The 17,452-nt window shown below is 44.0% G+C and overlaps 1 protein-coding gene across 1 annotated transcript in view; it reads right to left on the bottom strand.

The window, feature by feature from the left end:
• Positions 1-17,452, bottom strand: part of LOC120527109 (hedgehog interacting protein) — a 215,047-nt gene that overhangs the window by 93,143 nt on the left and 104,452 nt on the right. The window contains exon 8 of the mRNA XM_039750200.1: positions 3,319-3,440. Coding sequence (XP_039606134.1) covers positions 3,319-3,440 — 122 coding nt within the window. The remainder of the gene's footprint in view (positions 1-3,318; positions 3,441-17,452) is intronic.

A 17,452-nucleotide genomic window follows, 5' to 3' on the forward strand; every position in this document is an offset into this window, starting at 1 on the left:
AAACAATCAAAAAATCAATACGTGTGCTTTTAAGTTTGCCGCGGCATTTTTCAGAGGAGCGTCAGTATCTTCTAAGCAAACAGCCCCTCTGCTCACATCTCCTCCGTCAGGCGCAGAGAACGTCAAAAAGGGTGAGAGAGCGAGATTAAAGCAAACCATCAAAAAATCAATACGTGTGCTTTTGGAAGAACCGCGATAAAGCGGCATTTCTTAGAGGTGCCTCCGTATCCACTAGGCAAACAGGTTCAGTGCAAACAGCACCTCTGCTCACAGCCCCTCCGTCAGGCGCAGAGAATGTCAGAGAGGGTGAGAGAGAGGCAGAGACAAGCAAACAATCGAGCTAAGCGCGGGATGCATATCTTATAGCATTGAGGAGTTTTAGTTAATATGTAATACATGCTCTGATTGGGGAGCTTCTAAGCCATCCGCCAATAGCGTCCCTTGTATGAAATCAACTGGGAAACAAACTGAGGAAGCGTGTAGCATAAATTAAAAGACCCATTGTCTGCAGAAATCCGCGAACCAGCGAAAAATCTGTGATATATATTTAGATGTGCTTACATTTAAAATCCGCGATAGAGTGAATCCGCGAAAGTCGAAGCGCGATATAGCGAGGGATTACTGTATATATTTTTATTATATATATATACAGTATATAGCTGATTACCGATTGGCTTCGCTCACTAAATGCAAGGGAAAAATATAAAATGTAGTCTATAAGTTATTAAACAGTAAAACATTAACGTTTTAAGAAGTACAGGTACATTGAGCACTACTGGAATGGTTTCGGCTAAACTACATTTTAACGACGGTGTAACAGAACAGGTAAGTAGTACTAACAGCAGCTAAAATGTATATGGATCATCTCTCGGTAGTTGATCCCTTTTGAAAGGCGCTACACGACGGCTGTGGTATAGAAATTACATTTTCTATGTGAACGTCCAAATTTCTGCCTGTAGTAATAATATTAGTTTGCCTCGGTCTAGAAAAGGGATCCCGTGTTTGCAGTTGTCTGGGCTATAGCACAGGGGAAGGAGTAAAAAATTAAAGGTGCTTACTTTCATTTAAGGCAGAAGCACAGTCAGCATCTCAAATGCCGGCACAGCCACGCGCGCGCCGGTTAAACTACATTTTAAAGACGGTGTAACACAACAGGTAAGTAGTACTAACAGCAGCTAAAATGTATATGGATCATCTCTCGGTAGTTGATCCCTTTTGAAAGGCGCTACACGACGGCTGTGGTATAGAAATTACATTTTCTATGTGGACGTCCACATTTCTGCCTCTGGTAATGTGCCTTACCGGCATTACCAGCAATTAAAGAAAATTAGTTTTGTGTCCTCTGCAGTGTTAAGAGAGAAAGGCTTTGGTTTGGGATAAAAGGAAAAAAGGTGTAAAGAAAGGAAAGTTGCTTTTTTCTTTTACAAAGTGTAGTGAGACATCTTCGCTGGCTGGCGATATGAGTGCCTTATGGGGAGCGTCACGGCGGGTATGGTGTCGACTGGAGAGACAGCCCTGCCATTAACCATCCGGGATGGCACTGTCGCTCCTCCGCTCCTGTGCGTGTCTTCCGCGACCCGGCACTTAAACATTTTTCTTGCACTTTTGCTGAGTTTGTACCAAACACCACCCTGACCATCTCATCTTCGTTTGCATAAGCACAGCCCTTCACCCGTGAATATTTAGCCGCAGTGTTTCTATTGGATTGCCGCTGACGGACGGCCTTATATGGGCAGGCACTAAATTACAAACGCGAGCGGCAGCCTGTCTATGAACTTAATTTAAACTTTAGGTTTACACCGTGCTTTGTTTCCAAAGTAGCAGAACTCATGAATATGGTTGTATATGTCACTCGCTCGCTTCTTATTGTTTCGCTGCCTTCTCAATTATATAATGCATGTTTTCTTCAGCACTTTTTGGAGCTCTTCCTGGTTTTCTGCGTACTGCGTGATTATGTGGGAGGCGTGATGATGTCACACGAAACTCCGCCCCCACGGCTTTTGAGCTCATCTCCATTACAGTATATGGAGAAAAATAGCTTCCAGTTATGACTGTTATGCGTAGAATTTCGAAATGAAACCTGCCCAGATTTTGTAAGTAAGCCTTCTACATACACGGGAAGTTGGAGAATTAGTGATGAGTGAGTCAGTGAGGGCTTTGCCTTTTATTAGTATAGATATATTATTTTATGTGTAACTTAACTCCTGCTTGTCTTTTTACTACATCTAATTGCCTGAGGTTATAGATATAGAAGAGAAGGTGGGGATAAGTTATATAAAATAATACCTTTATAAACAGTGGTAAGTCTGTGAGATTAGGCATTCTAAGGCTACATATTAATAATACAATAGGGGAAAGCAGAACAATATATATATTACTCTACCAAAATAAAACAAATGATAAACTCCGATGGCACTTCTGAATGTGCAGATTTTTAAACAGAGAACTTTGGGCAACTCCAGAGATCAAGGCAGACAAATCACATACAGAAGATTCTGTACCGAATTTACGTCTGTCCAGTAGCAGTAGCACCTTAGCCGTGATTGTGTCTGAGCTAAGCATACGTGTGCAGAAGCCCACCCATGCTTGTGAATTTCCCCACGGGATTAATAAAGATGGCGGCCTGTGTTATCTGTTGACACACATGGAGAAGGAGCTGGCAGGGCAGTGCAGCGTGGACTTTGTAGAGCCACGAGGTCACATGGCACACCCACCACTTCGTCATTCACGTGCCTGACGTCTTCATCCAAGGTGACTTATGGCATGTGAGGTACAGCAGGTGGCATTCCTTTGGTTTTCTGACTGGAGCTCAGGCAGGTGAAGTGAAGTGACCTGCTCGGGGTGACACATTTCAGCAGATGTCTGACAGCAAACGCCGGGGTGCACATGTAGTCTGAAGATTCAGCGGGTATTGAGACCCCCTTCACTTTCTGCCCACTTTGCGGGCTTGTAAATTTCAACTGAAATGCATACATTTGCCCTTTTTTTTTTGCCCATCAATCTCCACTCAATAACCCATCATGACAAAGTGACAACATGTGACCAGAAAGGTTAGCAGATGTTTCAGAAATCAAAAACTGACACCTCTCATCTCTAGAAGTATTCAGACTATGCCCAGAGCCGGCCCTGGTGACAGCAACATTTCTGATTCCAGGCTAAGCGTCCCCCGATCAATAACCGAACAATTTCGATGTGTCCCGCTTTTAACAGGCTGCCCATCCAATGAAACACAACTGACTCTGTCGACACAACGCAATAGAAACACCGAGCATCGGACAGAAGAGGGCTGAGCAGCCTACCTGCATGTGCACCACGTACCGTAGTCTTTGCCCTTGGATATCTGCAGGATCCTCCCAGACGTCGAGTTTTTGCTGCTCAAGTCCAAGCAAAGTATGACAAGACTGGTGTTGGTGTCCACTTGATGCTGATCGACCACACACCTAAAATGAGCAGAAAAAACGAGATATGTGAATCAATCAAAATAGTCTGTGTTTGACTTTGAAATGCCATCACTGAAATGTTCTTGGACCAGACAAGGCGTACGTTGAGCAGCTGGTCTCCTGTTTATTTCGGTTGTAAATCAAAATCTAAAATTTAGTGGTAGACGATGACACGCTTTCATTAGTTGTTTTCCATGATCTTCTACAATGATATTTAAAACGTTCCGTCGCGCCCGCACGTTATTCGGCCTTGACCACGCCCCTCCACACCGCTCGCCCAATCAATGCTAGGCAGAAAAGCAAATCATTCAAGAATGTTGAATTTTCACTACATTAGAGAAATTTGGGTTTGGCCCGAACATTTGTGAATGGATCAAACTACTGTATGCCAATCCTCAGCTTCAGTTTGTATTAACAACATTCATTCAGACTAGTGAGTGGTACCAGACAAGGATGCCCCTTGTCACCGCTGCTATTGGCAATTGCCACTGAACCACTGGCGGTTCATTGTCGAAATGCTTATCAGATAAAGAAGGACTGGAACAGAACATTTCTCTCTATGCAGATGATAAGGTACTTTATATGTCAGACCCACAAAATTCTGGGCCTGCAGTCTTAACAGCACTCACCGAATTTCAAAAGATCGCTGGTCCCAGAATTAATTTGAATAAAAGTGTACTCTTTCCAGTGAATTCTCAAGCATATAATATTAGATTATCATTGCAGATCAGTTTAAATACCTCGGGGTTAACATCACAAGTCAACATAAAGCTCTTTATCAACAAAATTTCACCGTCTGCATGGAAAAAAATAAGCAAGACTTGCATAGATGGTCAACCCTTCATCTCACTCTAGCTGGAAGAATTAACGTTGTTAAGATGAATATCCTTCCTAAGCTTCTTTTTTTATTTCAAATGCGAGTTCGACTCCATGCTCCTATTGCTGTTCAGGAGCCCTTGAACCCAACACCGTCGATAATGTCACCGAGATGAGCGGACACATAGGGACAAATCTCTCAAGGCCAGGGGATATTCCATAAAGTGCTTTTTATTCAAAACCACCAAATCAAAAAGTGCAAAAGTGCAGTGTCAAAGTTCAATACATAAATCCAATAAAACATGTGGAGGTTAAAATCAATAAATAAATGGAGGTTAAAAATGCAGTCTCACTCCCTTCTTGTTCTCTGGCCCACCTCCATCACTCTCTCCCCGGCTCACCATTACTCGCAGCCGCGGACACCCAACAGCCACGAGCTCCTTCTGTCAACCTCCATCTTGGCCTCCAAACGGACGTCACTGCCAGACCGACGAGGCTGGCTCTCCTCCCGTGATCTTTCGCGCACCCGTAGTCGCTCCTCAGATCCAGCGGGATGACACCTCTCCTGCTCATCCCACTCGCTAGTTGTCAGTGGGGCGAAGTAGCCCCCTAGAGCGCCCCCATCTAACGCTCCTTCGCGGGCCCCCCGCTCGTTCTTTCTCTCTCTTAAGGTGGCCGGATCATCCAGCCTAGACTGCCATTGCCGTACTTTAACCTCCTTCCATTTCTCTCCCACGATCTCTCTTTTTTTTTTCACAAATTTTTCCTCTCCTTTTCCACGATTTATCTTATCTTTTTTTTCAACCGTTTTTTTTTTTTTTGTCCTCCCTTTCTGGTGTACCTTCATTTATATATACACATATCCCCTCTCTGTCTCCGTGGGCACAGCGTCTTAATTACACACCGCAGGAAGCCAATGAGGCAAACAAGAACGACCGCACCCTCACGTGCTGGTGCGACTCGCTCCAATCACCCCATTAACTCCCCGCGGTTGTGCAATCGCGCCCACGGATAACGACACAGCTATACGGATTCAGAAGCCGCAGACCCGCTATACCACAAACATTCCAATATACACCAATATATCATTTTTTAGGCAATTAGATTCAACCATAACCTCATTTATTTGGAACTCAAAACATCCACGTATCCAAAGAGCGACCCTACAAAGACCTAAGGCAGAAGGTGGCATGGCTCTACCTCACTTCCAGTTTTATTACTGGGCAGCAAACACACAAGCTATAAAAACCTGGACACAAATAGATGAGCAGACACAGGCCCGGTCCGCAATAGAAGTAAAATCCTGCAGTACTTCTTTATATTCCCTGCTTTGTGCTCCAATAAACAGAAGTTATCGCCAATATACTGATAACCCAGTTGTGCTCCACTCACTCAGAACATGAACCAATGTAGAAAGCATTTTAAGATGGCTGTGGCACCTCTGCAAGAGTAACACCTCTTTCAACCTTCGCAAACATATGCAGTGTTGCGCCCGGCCGGGACGCCCAGGAGGACCGGAGAAGGGCTTGTACCTCCTCCAGACCGTGAGGGGGCGTCCGCCCTTGTTGTGTTGGGGGCCTCGGGTAAAGGGCTTGGAAGCCCAACCCTGTAGGGACCCGTGGTCACTGCCAGGCGGCGCCCCGGTGCCTGAATATCCCTTCCTGGTGTGGCGGAAGTGCTGGGGGGAAGACGACCGGGGACCCCCGAACGGCTTCCGGGTGCGCAGCCGGCACTTCCGCCACACTGGGACGTGTCTACGGAGGACACGTAGCCATCCGGGTTCCTATTTAAGAGGAGGACGGAGCTGGAGGGAGGACGGGAGGCGGCCAAGAGAGAGGCACAAAGACTGTAAGGCCTGGACATTTGGGGGAACGGTGCTGGAGGCACTGGGAAGTGCACTGACATTATTTCTGTAAATATTGTAAATAAACCGTGTGTGGTGGAACTGACGATGTCCGTCTGTGTGTGTCCGGGTCCGAGTCCACAGCAGTTTTTAATATCTGGAAAAAATTTGGAATTAACTTGCTTAGAGATCTTTATACAGACAACGTCTTTGCATCCTATGAACAATTACATCGCAAATTTAACTTTCCAGCTACACATTTCTTTCACTATCTTCAAATCAGGAACTTTGTTAAACAGAACCTTCCAGATTTTCCTCATCTTACACCCTCGTCCATGCTGGAAAAAATATTGTTCAATTTCGAGTACTTAGACACCATCTCTGCAATATATAAAATTATTTTACAGTCCCTCCCTTTCAAAGATCCAAGAGGACACTGGGAAAAAAGATCTCTTAATCAATATATCAGAAAAGGAGTGGAAAGTAGCAATGCAGAGAATTCACTCGAGCTCCATATGCGTAAAGCACACAATTATTCAACTCAAAATTATATATCAAGAACATCTGTCTCACCTAAAACTCTCCAAACTGTTTCCAGGGCGAGAGCCATCCTGTGAACGCTGCAATCGAGCTCCAGCCTCACTGGGTCACATGTTCTGGGCCTGCACCAAATTAACATCATTCTGGACCAAAATGTTTAATTACCTTTCAGACAGCCTTGGACTCACAATCCCTCCTAACCCATTAACAGCTGTGTTTGGGGTTCTTCCAGATGGGTTTAAAGTGGAGAAGGACAAACAAATTGTGATTGCATTCACTACACTGTTGGCACTCAGACTTATTCTGATAAACTGGAAGAACCCAAACTCTCCTCTTTTAAGTCAGTGGGAAACTGATGTGTTATACTATTTGAAATTGGAAAAAATCAAATACTCAGTTAGAGGATCAGTACAGAAGTTTTTCAAAACCTGGCAGGATCTAATCAGTAATATTTTAGAATAATCTCTTAATGGACCGAGGAAGCAATTATCTCCGCATTTCTTTTATCTTCTCCATTCATCTCTTGGCCTATTAATCTCATTAATTTAGGTACGTTTACAAGCCTCAAGCTTTACCCCATTGGCCACGCTCTCTCTCTCGGGAGGGGGGTCAACATGTTCTCAATCCTACTTTTTGTAAAAATTGATTGATTTGTATGGAATAATTACAATAAAATTATAAAAAAAATTTTTACATCGCATTAGAAAAACGGCACCAAGAGGTGAGAATGAACGTCAAAACAAAGAAAATGAACCATAAAGAGCTGCAAAATAATACAAATCAAGAACAAAGAGAATTGTCCAGTTAATGGCAAAGGGAAAAATATCCCAAACAATATGCACACAGAAACGCAAAAAAAAGCAGCGTTTATAGAATGTAAGACAGAGGGTAAAGAAAGTCATAATATTGTTTTTGACAGGGCGTTAATGTAATTTAATGTTCTATTTACTTTTTATTACGTTTTACTTTTACTAAGTTTCATTATTCATTGGTATTTCAAATAGACAGTTGTAGTGAAATACTCAAGTAGCCGATTTTTTCTCTATAACTGCGGTTCTCAGCCTGTGGGACGCGATCCCGTCAGGGGTTCGAATGACGATTTGCCAGGGGTCGCCTAAGACCATTGGAAATATGACTTTTGTCTATTCTGATGTGTAAAACTTGTTATTGTACAAAATTTTTCCGTTGGAAGTTACTAGTTTTTTACTATAATTGTCATTCAAGGATAGATGTTGCAGACAATTGAATCAGAATAATTTCAAACGTTTTAATTGTCGTGACTTTATTATTTTTAACTGTTTACATTACTGCACATTGAACGGTGTGATGTTACGTAACGTCACGCCATTGCGGGGATTTATGCCCTTCTTCCATTCCCAACAACATATCTTTGCGAAACAGGGTTTTCCAGCTTGTTGGTTATCAAGTCTAAATACAGAAGTAGTTGCAGAAGATGATCTTCGTTGTGCTGTTGCAAAGGCTGCCCCGAGAATTTCTGATCTGGTGAGAAAGAAGCAGCCTCAACCTTTACACTGACGTAGGCTTTTTACGCGTACCGTCACAACAGTTTTGTAGCAATGTAGTTCACTGTTGTTATATTAAGACTGTTACCCATGTTACGCCATGCTGGTCACATTTTCACGTAAGTATACAACATGAATACGGTGAATACAGTTCAATACACGATGAAGAAACACAAATAAACGTAAGTCATAAAGACAAAAATTTCATTTATTTGTAATTAGAAATCAATATTTCACAATCTATAATTACATATTGTTTTTGTTATTAATCACGATGCTTTAATTATGTTCAATTTGTAACAATGAAAGTACATCCTGCATATCAGACATTTACATTACGATTCATAACAGCAGCAAAATTACAGTTACGAAGTAGCAACAAAAATAATTTTACGGTTGGGGTCGCCACAGCATGGGAAATTGAATTAAATGAATTGAATGTCGCGGCACTAGAAAGGTTGAGAACTGCTGGTCTATAACAACTAGATAGATAGATAGATAGATAGATAGATAGATAGATAGATAGATAGATAGATAGATAGATAGATAGATAGATAGATAGATAGATAGATAGATAGATAGATGCTTTATTAATCCCAAGGGGAAATTCACATAATCCAGCAGCAGTATACTGATACAAAAAACAATATTAAAGAGTGATAACAATGCATGTAAAAGCAGACAATAACTTTGTACAATGTTAACGTTTACTCCCCCGGGTGGAACTGAAGAGTCGCATAGTGTGGGGTCTCCTCAGTCTGTCAGTCGCTGAAGCTGCTCCTCTGTCTGGAGATGATCCTGTTCAGTGGATGCAGTGGATTCTCCATGATTGACAGGAGTCTGCTCAGCGCCCGTCACTCTGCCATGGATGTTAAACTGTCCAGCTCTGTGCCTACAATAGAGCCTGCCGGCGCTCCTAACAAGTGTGTCCAGACATGAGGTGTCCCTCTTCTTTATGTTGCCTCCCCAGCACACCACCGCGTAGAAGAGGGCGCTCACCACAACTGTCTGATAGAACATCTGCAGCATCTTACTACAGATGTTGAAGGATGCCAGCCTTCTAATGAAGTATAGTCGGCTCTGTCTTCTCTTACACAGACCATCAGTATTGGCAGTCCAGTCCAGTTTATCATCCAGCTGCACTCCCAGGTATTTCTAGGTCTGGACCCTCTGCACAGTCACCTCTGATGATCATGGGGTCCATGAGGGGCCTGGTCCTCTTAAAATCCACCACCAGCTCCTTGGTTTTGCTGGTGTTCAGGTGTAGGTGGTTTGAGTCGCACCATTTAACAAAGTCCTTGATTAGGTTCCTATACTCCTCCTCCTTCCCACTCCTGATGCAGCCCACCATAGCAGTGTCGTCAGTGAACGTTTGCAGGTGGCAGGAGTTGTATTAGAAGTCTGATGTATGTTGGCTGAACAGGACCAGAGAAAGTCCAGTCCCCTGCGGCGCTCCTGTGCTGCTGACCACAATGTCAGACCTGCAGTTCCCGAGACGCACATACTGAGGTTTGTCTGTAAGATAGTCCACGATCCATGTCACCAGGTGTGAATCTACTGCCATCCCAGTCAGCTTGTCCCTGAGGAGCAGAGGTTGGATGGTGTTGAAGTAAGTGTTGGTAAGATGGTGTTGAACTAAGGACCAACCCGTCTTCCTCCTGAGCCCTGCATACTCTTTTATAAATCATCTCTTTAAATACCATCGCTTTTTCTGACAGAGGGGCACCCTGACACCTTTACAGCGGCTCAGCCACGAGAGAGCGGGTACCCAGCGCAAGTCCCCCGGGGGTTGGCGAGTGACGCGAACAGGGGCTGTTAGAATTTTTAATTAAAAAACTGTACCATCAAGTCAATGTCAAAAACTAATACCTGGACACCCCAGACCCTCTGCTGCATTCAAGCACGAAAAGGCTCTCTTCTTGTAAGAGAAAGACAGGAAAGGCATAGGTGACGTGGAGCAGACGGAGTCTCCATGGACTGCAAAGTCAGGTCAGAGAGCAAATAAGAATACAAATCAAAATACGGTCAGGCACCGATTACAGCCGACCGGGTTCAGGTGATTCGTATCAGCGACGTGCAGTGAGGTTCATGGCCGGCAACTCCTTCAGAGTGAGATTTACAAATATATGAACCCAAAAGAGCAGCTTATCGACTATTCAACTGGCAGCCAGCATGCACACGGACTACTGGTTATGTTTCATATCTCATCAGCGTTCTTTACGCACACACAGGTAGCTGAGGCGCATATTTGGCTACGAAAGTGAGAGAGAGCGGGCAGAGTGCATTTGCTCCTCGCCCTCCATGTGTTCTAAATTTGCTGTTGCAATTCCACAATTTATACTCATACAATACAAATGAAAGCATATAGAGGTCTACAGAAAAAAACGGATTTCAATTCTGACCTTAATTGAAACATTTAGTTGCTTTTAAAAGCTTTTAATTCATCCATCCATCCATTATCCAAACCGCTATATCCTAACTACAGGTTCACGGGGGTCTGCTGGAGCCAATCCCAGCCACCACAGGGCGCAAGGCAGGCACAAACCCCGGGTAGGGTGCCAGCCCATCGCAGGACACACACACAGCACACACTAGGGATAATTTAGGATCGCCAACACACCTCACCTGCATGTCTTTGGATTGTGGGAGGAAACCCACGCAGACACGGGGAGAACATGCAAACTCCACACAGGGAGGACCTCTGCGAAGCGAACCCAGGTCTCCTAATTGTGAGGCAGCAGCGCTACCACTGTGCCACCATGCTGCCCAGAGTATTTTATTGAAGGTTAAAATCAAGTTTTTAAATATTGGATTTTTTTTTTTTCTTAGTCTGATCCCAATTTTTATAAAATTGAAAACCGTTTATGGTCTTACCTTTATTTGTAAATGAAGTCTATGCGCCTATCCTACTTCATGAAAATCTCCGGCACTTTCTTTTTAAAGTCCTTATTTTCCCTTCGTTTCAAAAGTCTCTCCGCCTCAATGGAGATTATCGCCAAGAAGAACAGCAGCAACGAGCACCAGTTGGGCTCACATGCGCCCCCTTCGGTGCCACACGGTACGGTCTGCCTCACTATTTCACTCCGGTTTTATGTCCGATCAGCAAGACTAAATATGTCACACAAATTCATTAACGATATTAGCCAGACTGTGGACAGTCAGAGTGTATAATAAACGTGTCTGCACACCTTATATTGGCGACATACAGAGAGACGGCGACAGGCAGGCGCCAACTGCACGCATCAACCCCATCAGTGTGTGAGGAGAGCGCAGTCTGAGGGGAGGTGAGGCTCGTCGCTGCCGCACCTCACATTTCTCCCCTGTATATGAATAGGAAATGTGCAAATTCAGCGATTTTGACTATAAAAATGATCAGAATCATTGGAATCATACAGAAAACACCAGTTGACACTTTATTTGTTTGTTTACTTTTCATGCCTCCCCTGCCTCCCCTTACCACACATCCCTGATTAGCACTCACAGTCGAGGGCCATGGGAAAACAACAGCCAGAACCGGCCACAATCCAAAAATCGATTGCGGTTATTATCATTATTATTTCACAAGGTCTCATATTTTCTTACTCTTGGAGGACCCTTTAAGGTTTGTTTTGATCGGCGCCACCCCACGTACGTAACGTGTTTCACTCTCACCGCCTTTCCTTACACCCATGTTTCTCAACCTTTATGGTCTTGTGACACTAAGTTGAGTGGCAGCAATTGCAAACCATTCCCTTGGTGAAACAAGTACGAAAGGGGGTCCCCCTTGTTCAAACAAGCTCAGTTAGAAAAGGGGAAACACCAGACAACGGTGACAATTGTTAAGGCAAACCACGTGACCCACTCGCAAACCAATGATGGCAACCCACCAGTGCCTGAGAAAGACTGCGGCTTCTGATTCATGAAGATTGGTTTGTGCTCCTTCATACCGGCAGCAACCGTACGCATACTGGTGACCCTCATCAGACTCACTGCGGCTCAGTAGCAATGATCTGTACACTTTGTGACGGACATACGGCCAAATGGCGCCTTAAGTCAGCTCATGACTGTAGTAGCTGAAGACATACTGTCGCGTGTACAGTGAGATAGTCAAGCAACATGCGACTTTTCACCACCATGACACTCCTTACCCCGTTTTCCACACTACTTGTACAGCATGAAACCTTGTGGGAAAAACGTTTAGAAATTGATATGAAAGGCGCAATATACGTGATAGATAGATAGATAGATAGAAAGATAGATAGGAGTATGTAAGGCAGTATTTAAGTAATAGACAGACAGACAGATATGTAAGGTGCTTTATGTATAATAGATAGATAGATGTGTAACGCGCTATATACGTAATAGATAGATAGATATGTAAGGCGCTATATACATAATAGATAGGTAGATATATATGCAAGGTGCTACTTAAGTAATAGATAGAAAGACAGAAATGTAAGGTGCTATATAAGTAATAAACAAGTAGATAGACATGTAAGGCACTATATACATAATAGATAGATAGACAGATAGATGTGTAAGGCGCTATATATGTGATAGATAGATAGATAGATGTAAAAGGAACTATATAATAGATAGATAGATAGATAGATAGGAGTATGTAAGGCAGTATTTAAGTAATAGACAGACAGACAGATATGTAAGGTGCTTTATGTATAATAGATAGATGTGTAATGCGCTATATATGTAATAGATAGATAGATAGACATGTAAGGCACTATATACATAATAGATAGATAGACAGATAGATGTGTAAGGCACTATATACGTAATAGATAGGTAGATAGATATATATGTAAGGTGCTACTTGAGTAATAGATAGACAGAAATGTAAGGTGCTATATAAGTAATAGACAGACAGACAGATATGTAAGGTGCTTTATGGATAATAGATAGATAGATAGATGTGTAACGCGCTATATACGTAATAGAAAGAGATAGATAGATATGTAAGGCACTATATACATAATAGATAGACAGATAGATGTGTAAGGCGCTATATATGTGATAGATAGATAGATAGATGATAGGCCGACTCATCCCACAGATACTCGAATTTGTAGGCCAAGTCAACACCCTGATCTCCCTGTCACGTTCCTCACTGTGTTTGCAGTGTGGTAGGGCGCATTATTCTGCTGACAGAGGCCCATCAGGGAATGCTGCTACCATTAAGGGGTGTAAGTGGTCTGCAGCAATTTTTAGGTAGATGATAACATGTCAAAGGGACATCCCCATGAATGGCAGGACCCAAGGTTTCCCATCAGGACTTTGCCCAGAGCACCACACTGCCTTTGCCAGCTTGCCTACTTCTGATTGTGAACCCTGCAGCCATCTCTTCCCCAGGTACCGTAAATGAGGCACACACACCCAGCCATCCACATCATCCAAAAGAAAATGTGATTCATCAGACCAGGCCACCTAATTCTATTGCTCGGTGGTCCAGTTCTGATACTCACTTGCCCATTGTGGACTCTTTAAGTGGCATACAGGTCAGCTTGGGCACTCGGACTGGTCTGTGGCTACAAAGCAGGGTGCAATGCACTTTGTGCCCTGACACTTTTCTCTCACAGTCAGCATGAAGTTTTTCAGCAACTTGTACTACAGTAGCTCTTCTGTGGGATCCTACCAAATGGGTTGACCTTTGCTGTCCACACACATCAATAACATTTGAGCACCCATGACCCTGTCGCCGGTCTGCCGGTTGTCCTTCCTTGGCCCACGTTTAGTAGGTACTAAATACCACATACTGGAAACACCTCACTAAACCTGCCATTTTGGAGACACTCTGACCCAGTGGTCTCGCCATCACAATGGGGTCCTTGTCAAAGTCCCTCAAATGCTCACGCTTGCCCATTTTTCCTCCTTCCAACACATCACCTTCGAGAACTGACTGGTCATGTGCTGACTAATATGTGCCAGCCCTTGACAGGTGCCACTGTGATGAGATAATCAACGTTATTCACTTCAGCTGGCAGTGGTTTGAATGGTGGGGCTGATGGGGGTAATATGTTTATAGAGAGAGGGTGATTCTTATTAATATTTAATTTCACTATTGTTATTGATGTTATTGTTGCAGCCAAAGTAAACGGTCAAACAGCCTCCATGTTTCTGCTACTTGAGCCCAGGCAGGTGGACCGACTCCTTCAGAGTCCTCAATTCATCAGCAGCAAAATGACCAGTCTGGTTTTCAGTAAAATGTCTGATCCACTAGAGGGCAACACTGCCAAGTGAAAGAAAGAAAGAAAGACTGTGTAACTCCATAATCATGTGGCACAGTCACTAGTGGGTTAAATGGACTCTTGATGGGTCACCAGGTCAATGTTAGGGGCTGAACAGTAAAGCTTTGTGGTTTCCAACACATGGCACATCTTCATAATACTGTAAGACTCTTCTACGCTGATCCTTTTTGCACATTTCTTTCCATAGTCTTACAAAGCTACTCCTGCCAGGTGAAGTGGCGCACTTAGTGCCACCCAGTGAGTTGTGACAAGAATAGTAAAATGCCCCTTTCCAGTTTATAGGACAATGCCTTACCCCATAGGAGCAAATTCTGATTAACATTTTATTCTTATATGACATTTTTCCATAGAAGGCAGTATGGGGGCACAGTGTGTAGTGCTGCTGCCATCTCATGCCATCCAACATCCTGGGTTTGACTTGTCTGCTTAGAACAGGGGTCTGGCAAGTGGCAGCTGTTATGAATGAGGTGACACACCTATCATCTTGGACTTAGCACTTGGCTCTTATGGAGTGGCACAAGATGGCAGTCATGCAGAGAATGATGACACACGTCTAAATGGTAAATGCGGGCCACCAGCAAGTCAAGAGATGCCTAGGGGTCGCTCTGTAAGCAGTTGGCAGGGTGTGTTTTCTTTCATTTTTTTTGATGGTAAACCATTAATTGGGATTGGGGCTATATGGTGACCGCTAATTTTTCTCACGTGATGTCTCTCGCCGGTATTTTTCGATTATGTAACTCACGCGTTAGGCTTAGGTGAGGTAAATATTTGCGAGAAAAATAATACACGAGGAAAATAACGGTGAGAGACGTAATGCGCGAGAAAAATCACGTGAGAAAGTTCACGCGAGAAAAAAAATCAAAAGTACCGGGCTGTATAGTGAATATAAATATTCATTTTTATCTGACTCTCACGGACACCCTGAAACCCATCCATGGACAACAACAACATTTATTTCTATAGCACATTTTCATACAAACAGTAGCTCAAAGTGCTTTACATATTAAAGAATAGAAAAATGAAAGACACAATTATAAAAAAAAATAAATCAACATTAACATCGAATAAGAGTAAGGTTCATTGGCCAGGGGGGACAGAAAAAACAAAAAAAACTCCAGACGGCTGGAGAAAAAAATAAAATCTGTAGGGATTCCAGACCATGAGACCGCCCAGTCCCCTCTGGTGAAGATCCCTGGCCCTAAGCACAACACCACCTGCAATGGCTCCAAATGCCCACTAGAGGGGGAATAACCGTCAAACCCCTGCTAGTTACGAAAAGGGCAGTGAAGAGTCTTTATAAAATAAAAAGCTCGGTTAACAAGCATAAGTTCTTAGGAGCGCAAAGGCACAGAAGGCAATGCCGTCAAAAGGCCGTCCTAAAAGCGGACAAAGTCAAAACAGGAGCAAAAGGTCACAGCGGCACAGAATGACACCGACTCCAATGAACCGCAAAGGACTGCGGCCTTTCCTCATCCTTTATAGTGCATGAAGGCAGGTGGCCCCACCTCTTGGGGGACCACCCACAAAACACAGAGAACGTAAAGGAAGATACATAGACATGTGGAAAATAAATGACCAGCAGTATTAACATAAACCAAGATACCAAAAATGAACAAAAAAAAGACATAAAAATCTGAACAGCAGCCGGGGAGGACCACCGGCTGAGATGCCATAGCAGCCAATTGAGCTGCCAGCTTCACATCACCAACGCCTCCTCTGTGGGCAGCTCACTTCATCTTTTCATTCATTTCTGATTTTCTAGTTTTCTCAGAGTTGGTACATCCCGCTCTTGACTGCTGGACAGATTTAAAAATGCACACTTGTGTGTCTGGATGATACGTACCTTGCCATCTATATTATTATATACTGTATATATTGTGGGACACAGCCCGGACACAGACAGGCAGACATCTTTTAAGCACCGCAACACTAATATTTACAAGGTGAAGCACGCAACCCCAAAACTCGCCCAAAGTCCAGGCCTCACAATGCCTCTCTTTCTCTGGTCTGCCTCCACTCCTCTCCTCCCGAGCTCCGTCCTCTTCCTCCCGACTCAAGCCATCGAATGGGGGGAGGCGGCCCCTTTTATAACCCCCCTGACGTGCTCCAGGTGCCTCCCGATTAACTTATGCCGGCACTCCCAAGTGTGGCGGAAGTACCGGCTGCGCACCCGGAAGCACTCTGGGTGTCCCTGGTCTTCGTCCCCCCAGAACTTCCGGGTGTGGTGGAAGTGCTGAGGGTCAGGGCTTCTCAGGCATTGGGGCGCCCCCTGGCAGTGACCACGGGCCCCTATAGGGTTGAGCTTCTAAGCTCTGTTCCCGTGGTCCCCAAAGCCACCAGGGCGGTTGCCCCCTCATGGTCATACATACACACACACACGCACACACCACCCCAGTTCCAATGAAGTTGGCATCTTGTGTAAAACGTAAATAAAAACTGAATACAACGATTTGCAAATCCTTTTCCACCTATATTAAATTGAATACACTACAAAGACAAGATATCGAATGTTCAAACTGATAAACTTTATTGTTGTTTTGCAAATCTTCACTCATTTTGAATTTGATGCCCGCAACACGTTCCACAAAAGCTGGCACAGGGGCATGTTTACCACTGTGTTATCTCACCTTTCCTTTTAACAACACAAAATAAGCGTTTGGGAACGGAGGACACTAATTGTTGAAGCTGTGTAGGTGGAGTTCTTTCCCATTCTTGCTTGATGTACAACTTCAGTTGCTCAACAGTCCGGGGTCTCCGTTGTCGTATTTTGCACTTCATAATGCGCCACACATTTTCAATGGAAGACAGGTGTGGATTGCAGGCATGCCAGTCTAGTACCCGCAATCTTTTACTACGAAGCCACTCTGTTGTAACACATGCAGAATGTGGCTTTGCATTGTCCTGCTGAAATAAGCAGGAACGTCCCTGAAAAAGACGTCGCTTGGATGGCAGCACATGTTGCTCCAAAACCTGTATGTACCTTTCAGCATTAATGGCGCCTTCACAGATGTGCAAGTTACCCACGCCATGGGCACTAACGCACCCCCATAC

Source organism: Polypterus senegalus, chromosome 4, assembly GCF_016835505.1.
Source record: "Polypterus senegalus isolate Bchr_013 chromosome 4, ASM1683550v1, whole genome shotgun sequence".
NCBI lineage: Eukaryota > Metazoa > Chordata > Cladistia > Polypteriformes > Polypteridae > Polypterus > Polypterus senegalus.